The sequence below is a fragment of the Neovison vison genome, chromosome 3 (assembly GCF_020171115.1).
Source record: "Neovison vison isolate M4711 chromosome 3, ASM_NN_V1, whole genome shotgun sequence".
NCBI classification, from domain to species: Eukaryota; Metazoa; Chordata; class Mammalia; order Carnivora; family Mustelidae; genus Neogale; species Neogale vison.
The window spans coordinates 214,448,616-214,473,202 of NC_058093.1; the positions used below are offsets into that span (position 1 = coordinate 214,448,616).

A 24,587-nucleotide genomic window follows, 5' to 3' on the forward strand; every position below is an offset into this window, starting at 1 on the left:
GCATTTTATCAAAATGCCCTTGTTCCTCTTGCCCCTGGCCCTTCCAAACAAAGGCTAGGATTTTAAGAAAGGGATAACAAGGGGCGTCTGGGTGGCTCAGTGGGTTGAGCCGCTGCCTTCGGCTCAGGTCGTGATCTTGGGGTCCTGGGATTGAGTCCCGAGTCCCGAGTCCTGAGTCGGGCTCTCTGCTCAGCAGGGAGCCTGCTTCCTCCTCTCTCTCTCTCTCTGCCTACTTGTGATCTCTCTCTCTGTCGAATAAATAAATAAAAAAAAAAAAAAGAAAGGGATAACAAGGGCTGGGGGTTGTGGGGGAGGAGAGGGGATGTTTCAGCTTTTGGAATTCACAATGACTTTGGAGGAAGAAGAGCAACTTTGACAGCTAGATAGGAAAAAGCTCAGGTTCTAGGAGCTAGGCAGGGAGGAGCACTAATCATTAAAGATCTTTGTCTTTCATAATTGCTTCTGGAGCCTTCATTATGAAAAAATGCTCCAGGGGCGCCTGGGTGGCTCAGTGGGTTAAGCCACTGCCTTCAGCTCAGGTCATGATCTCGGGGTCCTGGGATCGAGTCCCGCATCGGGCTCTCTGCTCAGTGGGGAGCCTGCTTCCCTCTCTCTCTCTCTGCCTGCCTCTCCATCTACTTGTAATTTCTCTCTGTCAAATAAATAAATAAATAAAATCTTAAAAAAAAAAAAGAAAAGAAAAAATGCTCCAGTGTGGCCCACCCAGACTTTTGTAAGCATGTTAAATAGAACTGATTGCAGGCATTTGCTTTCTTCCTAACCAGATGGCTTTAACCACAGCTTGATCACCATTCCCATTAACTTTACCAGAAGACTGTTGCAAACACAACTCAGGGATGTCCCTGGATCCTGCATCTCCCAGGAAAACAACCACAATACTGCCAGATGTCTTCCCAACCCCTATCCCCATAGAATTCATTCAGCCATTCTGTGAAGACAAATGTCACCCAGCTGGTGGCAGGGGCAAACAGGATAGATTGGCCTGACTACCCTCTGGCAGTCCTTCTAAAAACAAGCATCAGATTCAATTATGCAAACTAACTAGGAAACCAAAGGCCTACCAGCTGGTCAGGAGGCCACACCAGAAATGTTATGAACTTGTGCCCTGATATAGGTCCTACTTGAGGGACCCCAGTATTTGCAAAGAACACTTTCTAGGGGCACCACATGTGCCCTGATGACTATTTTGTATGGAAGCCAGGCAGTAGCCTGCCAACTTCCCCCCAGAATAGTGTCGCATTTTCATGCTGGTCATGGGCCGGAATCCATGGAATTACTGCCAAGTCCAATGTCATGAAGATTTCTCTCTGTGTTTTCTTTTTAGGAGTTGTATAGTGTTAGCTCTTACACTTGGGACTTTGTTCCATTACACTGGTTAACCAATACCACCAGTAGATCAGGTCGCCCACAGACAATGGTGATCTCGCTAAAATGAGGTAGCCTTAGTTACTCAGGGGAGCTTTGTGAACCAGTGACTTACTCATTATTTATGTGCCCTCCGTGGGAAGATATCTCCATCATGGTCATCATCTGATTAGAAAAGATGATGCAACATTTGCCCCTGATTTTAGCCAAAGCAATCAGGGTTTTTCCTTCCATCTTGGCACTGGAGGGCATTTCAGGTCAGTGTTAGATCACTGGCTAAGTTGGTATAGATAATAGACTTACCTAGACTTCCCTGTGGACCCAGGTGAAGATTGGGCAGCATCTAATATATCCTGCCATACCCGGATTAATGACCTAGGCAAAGTGGAAAGGTCAATATTTGAGACCACCACTTGACTTTCTAAGGTAGACCTTTATGGTTCATGGGATTTGGCCATCCTGTTTGGTTGAGGATCCTGGAAAGTAAGACTGAGGTTAATTTTCAGGTTGGCTCATTCTGCTCCTTGAAGTTCTGTGGATAAAATTGATGAAATCCTATAAGAAAAATTCATTTGATTTGGTCCAGCCTCTCTGTCGGTCAAATTAATCAGAGTGTCTGATAGAGTAGTACACTCACGGGGAAATTGCCACAAGTCAAGATGATGCAGAAATGAGAAATAAATATTGGTTGGAAGTTATTGCTATAGGTCTCTCATTTTCTCAGATTTCTGCATGATGCATGAGCTAAAACCATGAATGCCCTTTGGCCTGGACTGTCTTTCCAAGGATGTTTGCAGAGCCAATAACCTTAGAAGATGGAGCTAAGTGTCCCTCTGGAGTGAAGCACAGATGTTCTTGCAACCTTGGTAGATAGAGATAGTGTCTGCCTCCAGAGCAAGGGCCAGGCATGCTTTACTTTCCAGTATAAAAGATTCCAATTCTCTAAGCTCTTCTCCCCCTTTCCCTTCCTCTTCCTACTGCAACCCACTGTGCATGCAGGAGTTGCTTGGCCCTCTTTTGTCTTGTCCTAGGGGAACTGGGGCTCAGGGAATTGTAAGACAGTGCTGGTACTCTGGCTGCTGCTACTGCTGTCCTAAACTCCTGTGTCTCTGAGAAGTGCTATGTCTTCTGCTAGCATCCATGAAACTGAGGTCAGTTAAGTTGTCAGCTCAGATACTTCTCAGTTCTTTTTTTTTAAGATTTTATTTATTTATTTGACAGAGATCACAAGTAGACAGAGAGAGAGGGGAAAGCGGGCTCCCCGCCGAGCAGAGAGCTCGTTGTGGGACTCGATTCCAGGACCCTGAGATCATGACCTGAGCCGAAGGCAGAGGCTTAACCCACTGAGCCACCCAGGTGCCCCATATTCTTCCCAGTTCTTGACAAGATGTATGTGTTTCTTTAACACAGTGAATTCTATTTTAGAACTTATCTTAAAGGAAACAATAGAAATAAGACTAACTCAGCCATTAATCTTTTTAATATGCTGCTGGATTCAATTTATTAGTACAGTTGACCCTCAAGCAATACAGGTTTGAACCACACAGGCTCACTTATATGTGGATTTTTTGGGGGTGGGTATAGTACAGTACTGTACATGTATTCTCATGATGATTTTTTAATTTTCTTTTCTCTAGCTTACTTTAAGAATATAGTATAACATAAAAATATGTATTCGTCAACTGTTTATATTGTTGGTAAGGCTTCTGTTAACAGTAGACTATAAGGTTTGGGGAGTCAATGGTTATTCGTGGATTTTTGGTAGGGAGTCGGTGCCCCTACCTAACCCTTGCATTGTTCAAGGGTCAACTGTACTTTGTTGAGGATGTTTGCATCAATATTCACAAAGGGTGGTGCTCCACAGTTTTGTTTTCTTGCAATGTCTTTATCTGGCTTTGATGTTAATACAATATTGGCCTCAATGAGTTAAGAAGTGCTCCCTCCTCTTCAATTTTTTGGAAGAACTTGAGAAGGATTGGTGTTTTTTCTTTTATTTATTTTTTAAAAGCTTGTTTATTCATTTATTTAGTAATCTCTATACCCAACATGGGGCTGGAACTCATGACCCTGAGATCAGAAGCTACAGGGTCTTCTGACTGAGCCAGTTGGTACCCAGGTGTTAGTGTTTCTTTAAATGTTTGATAGAATTCACCAGTGAAGCCACCAGGTCCAGTGCTTTCCTTTGTCAGGAGGGTTTTGATTATTCATGCACTCTCCTCACTCGTTACGGTCTATTTGGATTTACTATTTCTTCATGATTCAGTCTTGGTAGTTTTGTGTTTCTAGAAATTTGTAAGTTTCACCCAGGTTGCCCAAAGACAATTGTGTTGATTTGCAAACATGGGAGTTCTCCAGGTGAAATGTGAAACTGGCCCCATACATGGAGGGCAAGGAGAGACTGAAGAAAGATGCAGACCTCTTCAGATTGGTAGGTAGCAGTTGTAATAAGCAAAGCTGCTTACTTACAAGGCTTGTCTCGAGTGACCACAGGACAAGTAGATCTCTGCACTTGCCCACCAGAATCTTCAGAGTTCATATAGAGCGGTGCCTGGGTGGCTCAGTGGGTTAAGCCTCTGCCTTCAGCTCAGGTCATGATTTCAGGGTCCTGGGATTGAGCCCCACATTGGGGTCTCTGCTCACCAGGGAGCCTGCTTCCCCCTACCTCTCTGCCTCCTTTTTTTTTTTTTTAAGATTTTATTTATTTATTTGACAGAGAGAGATCACAAGTAGGCAGAGAGGCAGGCAGAGAGAGAGAGAGAGGAGGAAGCAGGCTCCCTGCTGATCCTCCCAGGATCCTGAGATCATGACCTGAGCCAAAGGCAGCGGCTTAACCCACTGAGCCACCCAGGCGCCCCAGCCTCTCTGCCTCCTTATGATCTCTCTCCCTCTCTCTCTCTTTCTCTCTCTCTGTGTCAAATAAATAAATCTTAAAAAAAAAAAAAAAGAGTTCATATAGAAATCTTAACAGGATTCAATCACATATACTGCCCAGATGGTCTTAACAATACATTACTCTTTCAAGCTGTGTCCTTGAAGTAGCTCCTAGTGTAGTAACAGTGGGCAGAATGTACATTCCAAGGACGGCGTGGGGGCAGTGGGGGAGGGAAGGAGGGAAGGAGTCTAATTGCCTGGGCGCAGCTCATGGGTCAATTAGCAGTCACATGCTCTTGGTGACCTCTTCTAATAAATTGTTCATAGTATTCTTATAATCCTTTTTGTTTCTGTAGTCTCAGTAGTGATGAAAGCGTCCCCACTTTCATTTTGGATTTGACTAATTTGAGTCTTCCCTTTTTTTCTCAGTCAAGCTAAAGGTTTGTCAGTTTTTGTTGCTGTTTTTTTTTTTTTTTAAAGATTTTATTTATTTATTTGACAGAGAGAAATCACTAGTAGACGGAGAGGCAGGCAGAGAGAGTGAGGGAAGCAGGCTCCCTGCTGAGCAGAGAGCCCGATGCGGGACTCGATCCCAGGACCTAACGGCCTCAATCCCAGTGGCCTAACCCACTGAGCCACCCAGGCGCCCTTTGTTGCTGTTTTTGAAGAACCAACATTTGGTTTCATTGCTCTTCTCTATTGTTTCTCTATTCTCTATTTTATTCCTCTCTGCTCTGATCTTTATTATTTCTTCTCTACTGTTGTCTTGAGTTTAGTTTGCTCTTCTTTTCCTAGTTCCTTAAGATGTAAAATTCGGTTGTTGACTTGAAATCCTTCTTCTTTAATTTTTTTAAGTAAACACTTAAGCCCAGTGTGGAACTTGAATTCATGAGCCCAAGATCAAGAATCGCCTGTTCTACAAATTGAGCCAGCCAGGCGCCCACCTTCTTCTTGATTAATATAAGTGTTTACAGCCTTATATTCCCCTCTCACACTGTTTTCATTGTTTCCTACCAGTTTGGGTATGTTTTGCTTTTGTTTCCATTTGTCCTGAGACATTTTCTAATTTCCTTTGTGATTTTTAAAAATCCAGTTAGTTGTTTAAGAATGTGTGGTGTAGGGGTGCCTGGGTGGCTCAGTAGGTTAAAGCCTCTGCTTTAGGCTCAGGTCATGATCTCAGGGTTCTGGGATCGAGTCCCGCATCGGGCTCTCTTCTCAGCAGGGAGTCTGCTTCTTCCTCTCTCTCTCTGCCTGCCTCTCTGCCTACTTGTGATCGCTGTCTGTCAAATAAATTAAAAAAAAAAAAAAGAACGTGTAGTGTATGGGGTGCCTGGGTGGCTCAGTGGGTTGAGCCGCTGCCTTCGGCTCAGGTCATGATCTCAGGGTCCTGGGATCGAGTCCCGCATCGGGCTCTCTGCTCAGCAGGGAGCCTGCTTCCTCCTCCTCTCTCTCTCTCTGCCTGCCTCTCTGCCTACTTGTAATCTCTCTCTGTCAAATAAATAAATAAAATCTTTAAAAATAAAAAAAAAGAACGTGTAGTGTAATTTTCACATATTTTTGAATTTTCCTTCCACTACTTATTTCGAATTTCGTAACATTGTGATTGAGAAAGATACTTCGTATGATTTCAACCTTAAACAGTATCACGGCTTGTTTTGTGGCCTAACATGAAACCTATCCTGGAGAATGTCTTTGCCTTTTTTTCCCATCAGGCACACTGCTTGGCACCATTCTCCTCTGGTACTCCAGATTCTTAGCAATAAAACCATGGGCTGGCAGGAAAGCTGTCTGCCGAGCTGGAGAGCCCCGGAAAGCCTCAAACCCAGTCACCTCTCATCTTAGAGGTGAGAAAACTGAGGCTCAAGGGATCAAAAGCCTTCTCCCAAGGGCCACAGGCCCTGTACACTGAACCACTGCACTTCCTTTCTGTGGTATCAGCAATGATCACACCGTAACAAAAACTTCCTCCCTAGGTTCAGTCAACATGTTTGCTAAGCATCCACATATTCTAGGTATGAGTTAAACCCTCAAATGACTCCATGTGTGGGGGGCCCATCCACTCTGAGGCAGACCTGGACGTTTTTATTTTAGGCAGTGACAGATGTGGATAATCAAATCCTTTCTGGTATATTAGTGCCTATTTCATAAAAGCACCAACTTGTTATCTAAGCTGGCTTCTGTACTAGGTTGACTACCCACTCCTTTTAGAAACTACAGGCACAAAGGTTGTGGACACTGAGGGCCAGACAGAAAAGCTCACTGCATCTGCAGGGTTGGATTCTATGAAAAATAAGTACAAAGGGGGCTTTTACATAAAGCAGAAATCCTGCAGTCAGAGAGGCTAAGGGGGTTAACACAGAGTACAGCCAGGCAGTTCTGACCAGTTTTTTCACCCCACATGGATGTCCAAGAGCATTGGTTCATGCAGCTCAGCAGCTGGGCCAGGGAAGGAATGAGCTGCCTTCTCTGATCGGGCACAGTAAGGGCAGAACCAGAGCACCCCACTCCTGCCTCCAATGCCGTGGCCGACTGTGGAGCTTTGAGACTTCACATTTGGGACACTTAGAAAAAAAATTATTTATTTGAAAGAGTGACAGAGAGAGCAAGCAGGGGGAAGGGCAGAGGGACAGGGAGAGAGGGAATCTCAAGCAAATTCTCTGCTAAGCACGGAGCCCCGATGACGTGGGGCTGGATCTCACAACCTTGAGATCATGACCTGAGCCAAAACCAAGAGTCAGTCACTCAACCGACTGAGTCACCCAGGTGCCCTCCCCACAGGGGGACTTCTGCTCTGTGATGGAAGGAACGGAGCCCACATAGGCTCTCTGGCCCATCTAGTCTGTCTCTCACCACTGTCCTGTGACATAAATCAGAAGAGGGGATATGGTTCCACTTGACAGATGTGTAAGCAGAGGGACAGAGAGGAGAGCAACCCGCTATTTTAGTGAGGCAGGTGGTGATAATCAGAGAAGCAGAACCAGCAGGGGACACAGATATATTTACATATACAGGAGATACATATGTGTATTACATACATATATATGTATATATATAAAGATACAAAGAGATTGAGTGCAAGGAATTGCCCTACATGGTGATGGGGGCTGGTTAGCCAAGCCTCAAGTCTACAGATGGGAGAGGCCACCAGGAGCGGCAGACTGACAGTGTGCTTTGTCTATAAATCTCTATCACTACATCATACCATGGACTACCATGGCCCCCTTTAACACTGCAAACAGAGTCATGAGTGCCCTTAAGTGAAATAAATTAGAGAAGAATTCCAGAAAACCTAGCACCAATGCAGAAAACTCATCCTGAGGATTCTGTTCTGGGACCAGAATCTCTATCAGCCAGGGTCCAACTAGAGAAGCAGAAACAGCAGAATCTATGTTTAGAGATTTATTGCAAGGCATTGATTTAAGTGATTGTGGGGGCTGGAAAGACAAGTCTGCAATCTCTCAGGCAGGTGGGGTAGGGAAGCTGCTGTCCACAGGCAGAACTTCATCTTCACAGGGGAAGCCTCAGCTCTCCTCCTGAGGGCCTTTAGATGGACTAAATCAGGCCTACCTGGATTACCTAGAATAATCTCACTTGCTTAGTTCACTGGTTATGGACTTTAATCACATCTACAAAATACCTCCATAGCAACACCCAGATTAGCGTCTGATTGAATACCTGGGGGCGCCAGTCTAGCCATGCTGACACGTCTGATGACCATCTCCCCTGCCCACAGCCACCCAGCAGCTCAATGACTCTGGATCAGCCTCAGCTTCCTCTATTGGCACATACGTTCCCACCCTTACCCACAGGTTGCCGACGGTCTAAACAGAGGCGGAGAAGAACGTCAGGACTGGGACATCCCATGTGTCTTACTGCAAATCCACCTGCACCATCAGTGCCTGGATTTTTTTTCTAAAGATTTATTTATTTATTTGACAGAGAGAGATCACAAGTAGGCAGAGAGGCAGGCAGAGAGAGAGAGAGAGAGGAGGAAGCAGGCTCCCTGCTGAGCAGAGAGCCCGATGCGGGACTCGATCCCAGAACCCTGAGATCATGACCTGAGCCGAAGGCAGCGGCTTAATCCACTGAGTCACCCAGGCACCCTGGATTTTTTTTTCTTTAATGGAGGTAAAATTCATGTGACATAGATTCAGCCATTTTAAAGTATACAATTCAGCGGCATTTCACGTGGACACATTCACGGTATTGTGCAACTGTCACTTCTGTATGGGCCCAAAACATTTCATCAGCCAGGAAGGAAACATTGTACCCACTGGGCAGTTACCCCTCCCCGCCTGGAGCATTTTTAAACCAATGTGGACAGCAGTGTTCCCAGGACATCATAAGGGAGAACTTGAACTTTCTAAAGCTTGCTGTACTCGCTGAGATGCCAGGGGCAGAGGTGCTCTCCTTGGCAGCCAGGGGCTAAAATCCAGCTACTCCTTCACGATATTGGGGCTGTAGTTGGGTTTGACAGCTTCGGCAAGCTCCCGAGCATACATCTCGTATCTGCCAGTCATCTGAAAAGCAAAACACAGGCAGAGTCCCATTTTATAAACGCCCTTCATTTACTCACCACCACCTCTTGCCACTAGAGGGCAGCCACAGGACAGAAATTTGCCAGGAAGGCCAGCAGGAGGACGGGATGGTTTCAGACAGTAAGGTAGGAAATGACCCCTGTGTGACCGCTCACCACTGATTCTAGGGCTATAGGGCTGAGATGACTCACACATGCTGACCCCTCTTGCTGGAAGACCTTTGTGACTTGTCCATCCAGAAGGCATGGCCTGCCCAGAGGCAGAAGGGAAGAAGGCCTCTTACAGAAGCTGGGGTTCTCTTATAGAACCCCAGAATTGCCTACAGCCTAGAGAGGGGAGTGACTTGCCCCGGGGTCCCCAGGCAGCCATGGAGTTTGCTGGGATTTGCACTCTGGTGTCCTGGCCCTGAGTCTGAGAGAGGTGGGGGCAGGGCTGGAAAACTTACCCAGGGTGTTCACACCTAGGCATTCCCTCCCTCCTTCCCAAAACCCCAACAGGAGCTCAGGCCCACCACCATAGTTTGCGGGGGGGGGCGCTTTGGGCATTCAAAAAGTTACTACTGAGAAACAATCTGTTTATTGCGTGGAATCCTGCATTAATCCGAGCTTCCCAGATAGAAGAGAAACAGGCCAGGAGACATGCATGTGGGCGATGCCTTATTTGTCTGATGAGGACCTGAGACCTAGGGAACATGCCCAAAGACCCGTGCTCAGGTAAACAGGGGAGGTGGTTCCACCCAGACATGCTGGGCAAGGTCCTATAGTCATGAAGACATTCAACTGCATGTGTAAGTAGGTTCTGAGTTGGTCGAAATACTGCTGGACACAAATGCAGCAAACTCCATCTGGGTGAGGATGAGGGGGTCTACTGCTGGCCCTCTGCCCCATTCCAGGGGGCGGGCACTTACGTTCCTCCATGACCCCTGGTGTCATATGTGTTAGGTTTCAAAGGCCACTTGAGACCTTCCAGTTTTACAAACAGGGATCCTAAGGCCCAGGAGCAGAAAGGGCTTGCTTAGAGTAACTAAGTGGCAGAGCCAGGCCTAGATTCCATTTCTCTGCGTGACCCATTTCCCTCTACTGTCAAGGTCTATACCGCCAGGCCACAGGCAGAGCCAGACACCCACATGTATCTTAGGATAAGTGCAAATGCCTGGAAAGGGAAAAAAGGATTAGTAGAGGCCAATCCACTCTATTCTCCGGACAAATGAAATTGAGATTAATTTGTTTGAAGGCGCCCAGAATCTAAATCAGACAAGAGGAGAATTTATTGAAGTCTGCTGCCTGGCCATCATCTGACCCAGTGGCTCCTCCCTTGCGCACCAGCTCTGGGAGGAAGACACCCAGCCCCTTCACTTGCCTTGGAGCCTCCTCTGGGAGCTCCAGAGAGCAAACCCAGCAGCTGCGGTTTCCAGCTCTGAGAGCAGGCTGGGGGGTGGAGTGGGGGTGCCGCAAATGGAGGAGCAGGCCAACAACAGGGGACTCAGGGACCCACCTTGAAGTTCCAGATGTCATTCACTTGCCGGCAGAGGTTCAGGTCGAGCTCTGTAACCAGCAGCCCGTCCCGATTGCGGGAGAGCCCAGGGGTGCGGCTGCCATCCGGGGCTGCCACATAGCTCGAGCCGTAAAAGTAGCCGAAGTTCCGGTGAGCTTTGGAGGAGTGAAGCAAAGCACCTGTGAGCTTGTGTGTGCAGACAGCGGGGCAGGCATATGGAGCGACATCCAGGACGTGTCCATTCCACTCCTCCCCACCCTCCCCGGCATCCCCGTGCCACCTCCCCAGAGGCCCTGCCTCCCTCCTCAGGCCTAAGGCTGAGCAGGTTTCTATAGAAGTCACCCTCACAGCCTTCACCTCTGCCCTGGGAACATTTTTTTTCTTTTTTTTTTAAGATTTTATTTATTCATTTCGCAGAGAGAAAGACAGTGAGAGAGGGAACACAAGCACGGGGAGTGGGGGAGAGAGAAGCAGGCTTCTGAATGAGCAGGTACCCGATGCGGGGCTCAATCCCAGGACCCTGGGATCATGACCTGAGCTGAAAGCAGACATTTAACCAACTGAGCCACCCAGACGCCCCTCCTGGGAACATTCTTAAGGGTCACCCTTGCAGAAATGTTAGCCCTTATTCCTGTTAGCTACCCAGAGCCCAAGGGAGTCATATGGCTCTGCATGGCTTCCTGTGTGACCTGCTCCTGTGTTGGCCCCACACGGTGAACCAGAGGCTCCATTCCCACTTGCCTTCCCAGCTGCGTCCACCATACCTTCCTTCCATGCCTCGGTCCCCTCATAAGTGGAGCGGTGCTAACAGCTACCCCACAGGCGTGCAAGGAGCAGGTAGGCACGGAGCTGGGCCTAGAAGGGGCTTGGACCCAGCAGGAACCCCAGGGACCTCACTTCCCTGCCTCACTGTACCTCTCTCTGCAGGGAGCTAACTGGGGTTGGAGACTCTGGACATGTGGGGCCTTAATCTGGAACCTAGACCTAGACTTCCTTTCAGGAAGTGCTTTTCTGGAAGACAGACCTGCTCAGTCCTCTCTGCCTTTCCAGGGGACACCCTAAGCTAGTTCCAAGATCTCCTGGGTGAGCCCTTCCCTTCCACATTCCAAGCCAGAGAGATGGGACCAGTCTGTGGGGTAGTCCCTGCCTGGAGGGGGCAGACGGAGAAGGGGACAGTGAGGCCCACCCCTCAGCTGCCACCAACCACGGAAAATCCTGGAACATACCTTTCTTCCCATCTCCTGAGGTAAACTCGTTCGGGAATTGCTCCTATGAAACAAAATCTAGGTCAGGTAAGCCTATAGGTGGCACCCCCAGCGTGGGCCACTGTGAATTCAGGGAAGCAACAGTTATAGCAAGAGAAGGAATGGCCTGTACTCGCTGGGCAATCAGCAAGTACTTATGAAATGTCTCCGCTGAGTCGCCAGCACTGGGCCAACACAGTGGGCCAGCGGGGAATTTGACAGGCAAGGTAAAAAGCCTGGCTTTGTCTCTGGGGAGTTTATAATCCACTGGGAAGGGGGTAAAAAAAAAAAAGACATCCAGCAGAGTGGTTCTCAGGCCTGTGGAAGACAGTTGAGGTTTGTCTGCCTGGGAAAGAAAGCCCCAGTTTGGGGTCTCTGAGGGGACTAGTAGGGTGTTCACACACCGTTGCCAGTATTTCCCCAAAGCCTCATGGAAACATCACCTCAAGCCGTGATGGGGTTACAGAGGCTAATGAGAACACTGAGTTTCTCCATATTGCCAGAAACTGGACCCACTTACTGTAAGAACCTTGGTCACCTCAGCCGATCCTCTGATCAAAGTCTGACATCCAACTAATATGAATGAGGAAAAGGATTATGTAATGAATGCATTGGGTTTCATAGTCAAGTTCACTCAGCGCCCTGGGTCAATGGGGAAAATTATGAAACAGGAGACTTGGAGGTTGACAGGGTGAGAGCCTTTCAACATGGTTTCAGCTACAAACCCAAAGAGATAAAAACATGAGAGGGACATAGGAATACCTTTAAAATGAACAAACCAAGCCAGTCTCCCCTCTTCCAGGACCCTAGAATTTGTGGCACAGGGACAGGCAGAAGACGTGTGAGAGACAAGCGGAAGAGGTGTGAGGTCAGCAGAGTTGCTTCCCTTGTGGCCTTTGCTGGTGGAAGATGCTAGGCCCCCCTGGGCAGGCAGCTTTCCTAGCAGCTCTGTCCCCCACTCCCTCCACAGCATACCTGGTTGACCAAGCCCAGGAGCCCAGCCAAACCGTGGGAACTTACCTCACCCACGCGGTTGATGGCACAGGTAAAGCAGTGATTCGTGATGGCTGCGTTTCTGGCCTCAATGGGCCACAGGGATTCACTGTGAAGGAGAAGCAAGAGGAACCAGGTAGCTGACTTCCCTGCCAGATGGGGTGGGTGCTTGGTCCCCAGCTACAGCCAGGCTGCCGGCCTTCTCAGGTCTGCGGCAGGGATGGCCTGGGAGACTGGTGTGGTTGTGGGTGTCCTACATCCCCCAGCAGGCCAGCTTGTCCTGTGTTCAAGCCCAAGCAGTCTTTTGGGATGGGCCTGCTGCAGGCTAAAGCAGCCCTGAGCCACAGTTTTCTTTTCTGAAACTTCCTGAAAGGGCTATTGTAAGGATTGACCATATATGTGAAGAAGCTTCTAGTAGGGTCTGCATGACAGAAACTCTGTAGCCGCTAGTTCTTGCTCCTTCCCTCCTCCTCGGTCGGGGGAGGAACTTACCTTCTAGGCTAGGCAGGGCCTCACCTGGCAAACATCAGAAGGGAGCTGGGAGCCTCGGGGCTCAACCACTGCCCTCTGAGGACTCCAACTTCTGCCCTAACCCCTACCCTGCTCTGTGGCCTTGCAAAGCAGTCTCCAGAGGGAGAGATTTCAGGCCAAGCAAACAGAGGAAACCTGAAAAGAAGGTAACTGGAAGGGGTAGTAAATTCTGTAGCAGGTGTGCCTTCCCCTGAGCTGGTCTCCATTTTCTAGCACCTTCTGATTTTCCTCTTCTGAACCCTGAGACTCTAAACAGAGGCTCTCTGGCCCTCTTACCGGCCCAGGAAAGAGCTGTGGGCCTTCCTCAGTTCGGCGCTCACAAAGGTAGGACATGGTAGGAAATCTTGCCTCAACTGAAGACCCCGTCCTTCTCCGGCCTATCAACTACCATGTGCCATGGAGTCCCGTGGGCCTTCTTGTCACTAATGATCTCTTGTCTGAGGAACAACATCATTAGGATTCTGGATTGACAGGCGTAATGCCCACTTAGAAACACTAAGTGACTGAAAGCAAAATGCCCTGGCATCTTTCTTCCTGTCAGTATGCACCTGGTTTAAACTGGGAGTAGGTGGAGGGAGTGGGTGCTTGACAAGCCTAATTCTCAGGAGGATTCACGAGTCTGGAAAAAAAAAAAAAATCACAGGCTTGATTGAGGGGACTCATTTTGCTGCTTTTTTCCCCCAGCTGCTAAGCCAAGCTGACAAAACTTTTAAGAAAGGATTTTTATAGAAACACACCCGTAAAATGACATTTTCAGGAATTAAATAGACAGCTTTCTTGCAATTCTCCTGGGAGGGTACGCTGCGTAGGACTCAAACCCACAGCTGGCAAATAAAACTCAGGCTCTCCAAACAAACAAGGGAAAGGAACCTGAGGTTCGTGAAGGCCCAGCATGTGCAGGAGTCATGGCGAGCACACACTGGGGGCAAGGGGACATCTCCCCTATTCCCAGTGTGGTTACACTAACCCCTAAAAATAATCACAGTGGGAAGGAGACATCTATCGAAGGGATGGAACCATGGCTCTTCTGTTCATGCATGTAGGTGGCCGAAATCTTCGACCCCATGGGCTGCATGGCAACGTCAGGATGACTCAGTCCATTGAAATGCACTTCAAGTCTGTTGTGTGCTTACAACTGTGGGACTCCCAAAATAAGTAGGGACACCCCACCAACCCATAGAGCATGTGGGAGTCAGGGGGACAGGACACACCGGAGAAGGGATGGATGGTTCCAGAAGCCACTGTCTGTGTACGGCTGGAGGGGATTTGCCTACCCTTGTGCTGAAAAACACTCACTATCAATTCTGTAAATAATCATTTATCATTTTAGGAAAATCACCTAGAATCCCACCATCCTAACAAACCATCTGTTGTAATGTTTCCACACTCCACATCCATTCTCGGCAAAAAGATGTTTACAGAGCTCTGACCACAGCCTGGAAACATCTTCCTTTGCTCACAGGCTTTTGTCATGAAGCTGCATTATCTTCGTAATGACTTTTGAGTAGCTCTGCCCTAACATGGAAGAGACAAGCTGAAATTTACCTAACCCTGACATTTTTCTCGCCTTAAGGTCTTTTATTATTATAAACAAAGCAGCCAGAAACATCTTCATGCATACAGCCTTTTCCTCTTCTGTCAGGTAAAGTTTTAGGAGTGTAATTATCCGGTTAAAGGGTGTGAACATTTTGGGAGCTCACGAAACATCCCACTTTCCAAAGGACCTGTTATCGTCTTAATTGCCGGCCTCACTGCACCGTTGAAAGGCACGAGTTGGGTGATTGTTGCTTGAGGAAGGAAAATCAATAATTTTTAATAAGCCTAACTGGCTGCTGAAGACGCAGTTATGTGCAGATTACACTGGGGTGCTTTGTTTGCTTAATTGGGGCTAATAAAAGCCCGACAGACTAAGGTCAGGGAGGCAGCCGTCTGGAGTCTGAGTCTACCGCTTTGCCTGCCCTGGCTCAAGAGCTGGTTTAGGCAGAGATGCTTAGTGCATCGGCTTCAAGTTCCCCGGGGGGACCCTCGCAGGTAGATGGCGCTTGCTGAATGTCTTATGCATGGCCAACAGGAGGAGGCTGCTCCAGAGGGCTGGCCCAGGGGGAGGTTCTGTCCACGTCCGGATGCAGGATGACCAGTCATGACCCTACGTCACAACTGCCTTTGGACTCTGTCATGGTAACCAAGCTGCTGTGAGGCCCCAGGAAGTTTCTTCAGGGGTATGGAAGGTGGGATTTTTTCCCCTTCTGCTCAACAGTGCCCCTCCTAGACACAGACAAAAACTTCAGGTGCACAGAGGGGGCCGCTGACCTGAGGCAGTCCACTAGGTTTGTGTTCTGGCCCACTGAGGGACCCACTGTTCAAATCAGAACGTGGTGGGGACGTCGCTCAAGAAGGGGGCAGCATGCTTAAAAGAAAAGGTAAATGTCACATTCTGACCTTCAGAAGAAATCTGACGGGAATTTAATCAAAGAGGGACAGGTGTAGGCCGGCAGGAAACCCAAAGCTGCCCACCAGAACTGTGCCAGCTGCTCCTTACAGAGGGACCAGGGGCCCTCTCCCACTGCACTCCACCAGCATCCCACTGCTAGGGCACTGGCAACCAGGACAACGAGGGTGAGAGCCAGCACCTCCTCAACCAGGAATCCTGCTTTGGAGGAAGTGAGTTGGGGAGAAAGATATTTGCACATAAATTCCTAGAGCTCTGGTACTTGTTAATGATGCAAAACTGGAAACCACCCAAATACTCAGCCGTTGGGGAAGAAAGAAATCGCGGAAGTGCACTCATGCTGGGTCATCTTAGCTCACCCACCATTATTAAATGAAGGGCCCCAGGGGTCTTGCACAGGAGCCCAGGGACTGCCAGGGCCCTCCCCCCTACTGCTTTCCTCAGAATAGATTCATCTGTTTCACGACAAGGCTAATGCCTAAACACGTTATAAGAGTGTTATAAGAAAACAGCCTGCTAGGGCGCCTGGGTGGCTCAGTGGATTAAAGCCTCTGCCTTCAGCTCAGGTCATGATCTCAGGGTCCTGGGATCGAGTCCCACATCGGGCTCTCTGCTCACCAGGGAGCCTGCTTCCCTCTCTCTCTCTCTGCCTGCCTCTCCATCTACTTGTGATTTCTCTCTGTCAAATAAATAAATAAAATCTTAGAAAACAGTCTGCTAGTTAAAAACAAATTTCAGAACCACTTGGCTGATCTCTTAAGTACCCTCTCAGCTTTGATGCTCTCATTGGCTCCTTCCCTCGTCCCGGTGTCTGCCCTCCATGGGCTGGATGTCACAGACAAGAGGCTTAAGAATCCCCAGGCCCCCTGTCCAAGGGCATAGTGGCTGCCATGACAGGGAAGGGGGTGCTAATGCTGGCCAGGCACCTTCTAAGCTCTGGGTACTTTACAATCCCATGGCTCAAGATTTGTTAAGACGACCTGGTGACCACCTCTGCCTGCCACATCTACCACCCACCTTGGAACCCTGCTGCTGGGCCATGAGCCGCAAGAGGGCTAGGTCCCAAGAACCCTCCCCGACCCTGCTTGCTGACGGACCTGAGCGCGCCGACGGTGGCTGAGGGGTTGAAGATGATCTCAGCCCCGTTGAGGCTGTACATGAGCCAGTTGAGAGGATGGTGCCGCCCGTAGCAGATGTTCACCGCAATCCTCCCGAATGGAGTCTGGAACACGGGGTGTCCCAGGTTTCCCTCCATGTAGTAAGTGGACTGAAAAACAAAGGGCCGTGCGTGAAAGTCTCTTAGCCTTACAATTTCTCCTTCCTTAGACCTGACAGAAAAAAAGAAAATACTGTCAGGACTCCAAAAGTCACAATCTTGGCTGTAACTTTAAGTTCCGAAATTTTAATACGCTTAACAAAAAAAAAAAAAAAAAAAAAAAGGAAAGTAGAAAGAAAAACTGAAGAAACCAGACACAGTAACCACAGACAATTGGGAAATCACCACGGCTTAAGATTTTTCCCACAATTTCTTTGGTGGCGTGTCCAAAAAATCCCCAAAGCAACTTCCCACAGTATTTTCAGGATGAACTTTGGCTAGTTTTTCAGTCATGGTACAACTAATGGTTAAGGTCTCGTCAGTGTTAACATGAGTTAGTGGATGTCTTCACCAACCACATGTTCGTCTGAAGAATGTCAGAGTGGAAGGGACTGGAAACTCATCCAGAGCGAGCCCCGCCCATTGGGGGAGAACACCACGGCCTCAGTGGCCATGTGACTCATCCAGCTCATGTAGGCCAATCGGAGACTAGAGCTCACAGTCTGAAAGTGTTCTCCACAGAGATTCCTGGCATCCTGGCCGGGACTAGGGATGTTCTACCATGTCTGCCTCTCTGCCTGGCCCCTTGGGGTGCTGGCCCTGGGACATGTTCGAGGATGGCCCTGTGGAGGGGCCAGAGGGCCCATTGGGGGTCCCAAAGAGATCTGCTCCCAGAACATTCTGCCTCCTCCCATTAATTTCAAAATGTTTTAGGGTCAGGCAGCAACCAGGATGTGTACATGTGGTAGACACTAGAATAGATCCTGGTGTGTTGAGACAAGCCCTTCACTATCTGCTGGGAGCTAAAGATTAATCCTAGGGTAAACAGGTGACAAGCACATCTTCCCATCCCCATCCCCACCTCCAGCTATCACTGAGAGACACCAGGATTTTTTTTTTTCTCCCCAGGGAACATCATCCAGCTCTGTAGATCCTTCCTTGTCCTTCTGACCAGTCTGGGAGTGTGGTTGGAACCCCCACAATCAGGGAGGGCAGCAAAGGACAGGGTATATCACATTCTGAACAACTGTATTTACTGCAGATCAAGTTCAGGTTTCATATCTTACGTATTAGGTGGAGTCACCCAATCCACCCATGCATTGCCATTAGCTAATCAGAATAGCTCTCCTGACTTACACCTTCATCACGGGCACAGAGCTTTACCTAATACCCATGTGCACAGGCACGCCCATTTACGTCCTGCTGTCCGGCATAATGACATGGCTAAGACCTCACGAGACTTACGAACAAGGATTCCACTTCCCAAAGGAGGAGCTCAGAGCCTGAAAGGGGCTGTAGGAATCATTTCATGTGTGTGCACAATTTATTTTGGTTTTAATCTATATATCACTTACCTCAGAATTTCAGAAAGTGAAGTCAGGTTATATTAAAAAAATATATATCCAGGGGCACTTGGGTGGCTCAGTCAGTTAAGCATCTGCCTTCACCTCAGGTCATGATCCCAGGGTCCTGAGATCGAACCCCACATGGAGCTTCCTGCTCAGCAGGGAGCCTGCTTCTCCTTCTGCCTCTGCCCCACCCCCTGCTTGTGTTCTCTCTCTTGCTCGCTCTCACTCTCTCACTCTCAAATAAATAAATAAAATCTTTTTTTTTTTTTTTTAAAAAAGAGGGATGCCTGGGTGGCTCAGTTGGCGGGGCACGTGCCTTCGGTTTGGGTCATGATCTCAGGGTCCTGGGATTGAGTCCCGCATCAGGCTCCTTGCTCAGCAGAGAGCCTGCTTTTCACTCTGCCTGCTGCTTGTACTCTCTCTTTCTGAAAAATAAAGTTTTTTAAAAAAGAAAAAAGAAAAAAAAAAAGAAATCTGCCTCTGTGCTTGGTGTCTGGGACTCACCTGGGAGTGACCCAACACAGGATTTCCCACCCAGAACTATCTGTAGGCAGGTGCAGACAGAACAACCAGTAAGCTGAGCGGGTTTTCTTCGGGACAGCTCACCTCATTGAAGTCGCCCACTCTGGGGATGTGGTTTTTCCTGGTCTTTCCCAGGACTGCTCCAGAACTGGAGATCACCACAGCTGTGTTCCACAAAACGTCCCCGTGCTCTCTGTCTCGTTCCAGGATGGGAGATACCACCACCATGTCATGCTTCTTTGCCAGCTGGAAAGACAAGGAATGCTGCAGAGTCATTGTTTTAAGTGGAATGTCATCATTTTTTTAAATTGAAGAATTAGATGATCCTACTAAATAATTCGACTTGGTTCAGAGATAGGGATCATCTATGTTTGTTCTTTGGAAGACTGAATGCCAGCGTTGTCCTGAGGCCCAAGCTGAGCTAAGTAAAAATAACTGCTGTCCTTGGGTCCTTGGTGGAAATGTCAAATGGCGCAGTGGCTGTGGAAAGTAGTATGGCAGTTTCTCAAAAATTAAAAATACAACTACCATACGATCTAGAAGTCCCGTTTCTAGGTATATATCTGAAAGAGTATCTTGGAGAAGTATCTGCACACCAATGATCACCACAGTCCTCTCCATAAGAGCCAAAGAGTAGAAGCAACCCACAAATCTGCAGATGGATAAATGGATAAATAAAATGTGGTATATCTGGGGTGTCTGGCTGGCTCAGCTGGTAGAGCGGGGGACTCTTGATCTTGGGGTCTCTGCACATGTTGGGTGCAGAGATTACTTAAAATCTTTGAAAAAAATAGAAGGAGGGGTACCTGGGTGGCTCAGTGGGTTAAGCGTCTGCCTTTGGCTCAAGCTGTGATCGCAGGGGATTGAGCCCCACATCGGGCTCCCTGCTCCGTGGGTAGCCTGCTTCCCCCTTTTCCCCTGCTGCTCCCCCTGCTTGTGCTCTCCCTCCCTCTCTCTCTCTCCATGTGTGTCAAATAAATAAATAAAAATCTTAAAAAAAATAAATAAAAGGAAAATCTTTTTTAAATGTGGTATATCCATACAATGGAATATTATTCAGCTTTAAAGAGGAAGGAAAGCTTGTCATCACATGGATGACATGTGATTAACATGATACATATAAGCCTTGAAGGCCTTAAGTTACACGAAATAAGCTAGACACAAAAAGACAAATACTGAATGAGTCCATTTATGTGAGGGATCTAAAGTAGTCAAATTCATAGAGACAGGAAGTAGGATATGGTTGCCAGTAGCTGGGGGTGAACAGAGGGTTGTTTAATGGGTACAGAGTTTCAGAGTTACAAGATGGAAAAAGTTCTGGGTGCCTGGGTGGCTCAGTGGGTTAAGCCGCTGCCTTCAGCTCAGGTCATGATCTCAGGGTCCTGGGATCGAGTCCCGCATCGGGCTCTCTGCTCAGCGGGGAGCCTGCTTCCTCCTCTCTCTCTCTGCCTGACTCTCTGCCTACTTGTAATCTCTCTCTCTCTGTCAAATAAATAAATAAATAAATATTTAAAAAAAAAAAAGGATGGAAAAAGTTCTGGAGATCTGTTTTCTTCTTTTTTTTTTTTAATTTTATTTATTCGTTTGACAGAAAGAGAGATCACAAGTAGGCAGAGAGAGAGAGGAAGGAAGAGAGCTCTCCACTAAGCAGAGAGCCCGATGCGGGGCTCGATCCCAGGACCCTGAGATCATGACCTGAGCAGAAGGCAGAGGCTTTAACCCACTGAGCCACCCAGGTGCCCCTGGAGATCTGTTTTCTAACAATGTGAATGTACTTAACACCCTGAACAATATACTTATAAATGGCTGAGATGGTAAATTGTATGTGCTGTTTACCACTATTTAAAAAACTAATAATATTTATCATACTTTTCATTATAACAACCAAGCCAAACCACACTCTTTGATGGTGAATTTCTTTTCTCTCAAATAAGAACATTAAGGACCTGGTGACAATCAGGCTGAGCAGCCCCAGATGGTCGTCTGTCCTCCCCTCTAACCAGCCTGTCACCATCTCTGGCCTTAATGATGGAGAAAGTCACAAGGTAGAAGGCGATGCTCCAAGCCATGAAAGGGCATCCATGAGTCCTGGTCCCCTGTCGATGCAGACAGGTGTCTTCCTGCACCAGTTCTCATCCCTACTCCCCCCTTCCTCTTCTTCTAGCCCTGGTTCCAGTGTGTCATCTACAGTCACCACTTAAACCAGTCCCTTCTCTTTAATCCACAGCACAGAATCCACAATCTGGTAGATGACAGATTTTTTCTGATAGAGTGAAAACACTGATGTTTGGAATCATGACTCAGTTTTGATAGAATCACTATGATTACAGTTCTGCTCAAAAAAATCCCCTAAAAATACGTATAAAATCTGAAATGGGATGTGGAGAAGTAAAAAAAACAAAAACAAAAACAAAAACAAAAATGCTTTGTTAAGAATAAGGATAAGTTATAGGGGGCGCCTGGGTGGCTCAGTGGGTTAAGCCTCTGCCTTCGGCTCAGGTCATGATCTCAGGGTCCTGGGATTAAGCCTCCCTCAGGCTCTCTGCTCAGCGGAGAGCCTGCTCCCCCCCCCGCCTCTTCCTGTCAAATAAATAAATAAAATCTTTAAAAAAGAAAAGGAAAAAAAAAAGAACAAGGAGAAATTATTGATCATAACCTCTTTATTGTTATGGATGAGTTTGTGTGTGTAAGAACTGCTTCGTAAGGATATAATTCACATGGAATAAAATTCATCCTTTTACTTGTATTTTTATTTTTTTAAGATTTTATTTATTTGACAGAGATCACAAGTAGGCAGAGAGGCAGGTAGAAAGAGAGGGGGAAGCAGTCTCCCCGCCGAGCAGACAGCCTGACAATGGGGCTCAATCCCAGGACCCCGGGATCATGACCTGAGCTGAAGGCATAGGCTTTAACCCATTGAGCCACCCAGGTGCCCCAAAATTCATCCTTTTAAAGTGTGCTGTTCAGGTCACTGCTGATGCGTGAGGAGGGGAAAAAAAGTAAGTGTGCTATTGGGTGGCTTTCAGGACATCCACGGAGTTGTGCAACCACCACCACAATCTAATTTTAGAACATTTTCATCACCCCCAAATGGAAACCCCATACCCATTAGCAGTCACTCCCTGTCCCTCTCCCTGCCCAGCCCCTAGCAACCATGTCTTTCTGCCTCTATACATTTGCCTACTCTGGATGTTTCATCTCAGTGGGGTCATACAACATCATAAGGTTTTCACAAAGAAAAATGAAGACTGATCTCTGTACTGATGAGACAGGCCATACAGAGAAGCTTACGTAATGCAGGCAAACAGTATGGGAAGCAGCGGAGGTCTGGACAAGGAATCGACCTCATCCCTGGTCCCTGAGGGCCACCTCTGCAGCTTGCCGAATGCAGAACCTACCATGCGAGATCACCCCTTCCTGGGCTGCAGCTCCCTCACCTGAAAATGCCAGGAAGGGCCCTCTTGGCTCTGAAATCCCCCGATTTTAAGTGAAAGGACACTAAAAAAAGGGCAGCAACAGTCTTATCTAATCTGATCCGGCAAAACCACCACCAAATGGGTGCATTTTCCGTGAAGGGCCACACCCAGCAGCTGTGGTCGTGCTCTGTGACCCGACGTGTTTGGCAGCTGCTGTCAGAACAGAGCAGTTAATGTCTTACCTTCTGACAGAATCTCGTGGTGGGTCCATCCTCTGCCGACTCTGCAAATTCTGTCCAAGGAAGCCTCTCTCTTGTGCAGAAGGCAAAGGGCATAGCTGTGAAGAGGAGAAAGTCAGAATCACATTCAGTGCTCATGGCCTCTGAAGGGGTGCTCCTCAGCCAGCAGCTGAGCGTCTCCACAAGATAACAAGGCTCCTGAGGGTCTCAGCCTGGTTTCCAAGATCTGTGTCCCTCAATGTGGGTGCCAGGCAGACCCTAACCTTCTAGGCTTCATAGCAAAACAAAGGGCTGGGCCAAATTTCTTTACTCCAGGCTTAAAAACAATTGAATTGAGAGAAAAAAAACAACAACAAACCATTCAGGGACTTGAACAGATATGTGCATAATCATTTCATAGCAGCACTATTCACAAGAGCTGAAAGATGGAAGTAACACAAGTGTCCATTGGTGTTTAAATGGATAAACCAAATGTGGTTTGTATCCATACAATGGAATGTTATTCAGCTTGAAAAAGCAGGAACTTCTGACACATGCTATAATATGGGTGAGGCTCAAAGACATTACGCTAAGTGAAACATTAGTCATAAAAGGACAAATGCTATAGGAGTCTACTGATAGGGGGTACTTAGGATAGCCAGATTCATAGAGACAGAAATTAGAATGGTAGTTGCCAGGGGCTGGGTGGGGGAGGACAGAGTTTCAGCATGCAAAGAGGAAAAAATTCTGGAGATGGACGACACGAGGGTTGCACAACAGTGTGAATATGGTCAGTGCCACTGAAATGAACAAAAATGACTAAAATGGTAGAGTTGATCTTAGGTATATTTTACTCTAGATCCCAAACTGCTGGCTAGTCTGTGGGTTGGTAGGACCAGAGCCAAGACTCCCTGGGGAAAGTCTGAGGGCCACTGAGGATGGCACAGGTGACCCTGGGCACGTCACCATAGAATGTTCCTCCTCATGGTCATAGAGAGGCTTCTTCAGGAACAAGAAAAGCCACTCACTTAATGAACTCCCATAAGAAATCTGGGAACCGCCAGATGATGGACTGAATGTTCCCCAAGGATAAATGCGTGACTAGATGCCATAAGGGGGCTAATTAAATAAGAAATTTCATTAAATTCATAAACTGATTTTTGTGTGCTTTTTATTTTTCAAGCAGCAGGTACCAACATATGTAGTAACCGTTCACAGAATGCTACACATACCGGGTTGAAAATGATGCTCGCCTTTGTAGGAGAGGCTGGCGGCTGCCATGGGGTGGGTACAGGGATTTCTGGCCACCTGAGTTCTATCGTTCCCCAGCCTCAGCCACACTCTAGCGTCCGCCAGTCTGATGGTGTGAACTGGGAGAGCACCATGACTAAGTAGGCACTTCCCTTATCACCTGTAGGAAAGCACCTTGCCACATGGTCACTGGCCTTTCTGGGTTCATCCTCTAGGCAGTCTTGTGCATAATTACCTTCGCCCGTTTCCCAGTGTGCTGCTTGTCTTTGTCTTCTTGCTTTGGAGCACTGAATTCTTTGTTTGGACTGATTCCGTACACTCTTTAGACCTTCCTCTTTCCAAAAACCCAAATCCGTTCCCCCCTCCCCCCAGGGAGATTAGCTTAATCGAAGTTTCCAGATGCTCGCTATAGTTCACATCGCTCTGAATGGACTAACCTGCAGGGAGGATATTCAGGAAGGAGTATGATGTGAACGGCAAGTGCCTTCAGTGGTCATGGCACAGGGTGGATGGCCTATTTGGGGAACTAATTATAGTTAACCTTTCCCAAAAGTGGGCCATGGGCCCAGGATAGGCAGCTGGTCTCCATATCCTGTGAAGTAGGGGAGACACTCATTTCACAGAGAAGGAAGAGAACAAAGCATCAGTCTTCCAATTCCTTTCAGTCGTAGGATGGCTGGTCCTAGGATGGTGCCAGCCTGAAGAGGCTACCAATGGCACCATCACCATCTTGGCCCCCTGGGCTCTGCCAGCAATAGCCCCAGGGGTCTCGGCTCAGACTCAAGACTCCCCAAGCTTGCCTTCAGCAAAGAGGGATAAACTATTTTAAGGAAGCCAACAAAAAAGCTGTTACTGACAAAAAAGATCCTTAATGACCATTTATTCTCTGCTTTCAGCACATTAGGAGAGACTGAAATACCCCAAGAGAATAAAACCTCCCTTTCTGACTTCATTGCAGGTTGCTAAGCTCTCCAAATTTCTCCATTTCCATTTTAATGGCTTCTTTTCCT

At 47.7% G+C, this 24,587-nt stretch overlaps 1 protein-coding gene across 1 annotated transcript in view; it reads right to left on the minus strand.

The window, feature by feature from the left end:
• Positions 1 to 8,361: 8,361 nt before the first annotated feature.
• UPB1 (beta-ureidopropionase 1) overlaps positions 8,362 to 24,587 on the minus strand; it is a 30,655-nt gene continuing 14,429 nt past the window's right edge. Inside the window, exons 4-10 of the mRNA XM_044243822.1 lie at positions 22,351 to 22,445; positions 18,777 to 18,938; positions 16,604 to 16,773; positions 12,554 to 12,635; positions 11,516 to 11,558; positions 10,290 to 10,444; positions 8,362 to 8,777 (exon numbers count right to left, since the gene is read on the minus strand). Coding sequence (XP_044099757.1) covers positions 8,694 to 8,777; positions 10,290 to 10,444; positions 11,516 to 11,558; positions 12,554 to 12,635; positions 16,604 to 16,773; positions 18,777 to 18,938; positions 22,351 to 22,445 — 791 coding nt within the window. The 3' untranslated portion in view covers positions 8,362 to 8,693. The remainder of the gene's footprint in view (positions 8,778 to 10,289; positions 10,445 to 11,515; positions 11,559 to 12,553; positions 12,636 to 16,603; positions 16,774 to 18,776; positions 18,939 to 22,350; positions 22,446 to 24,587) is intronic.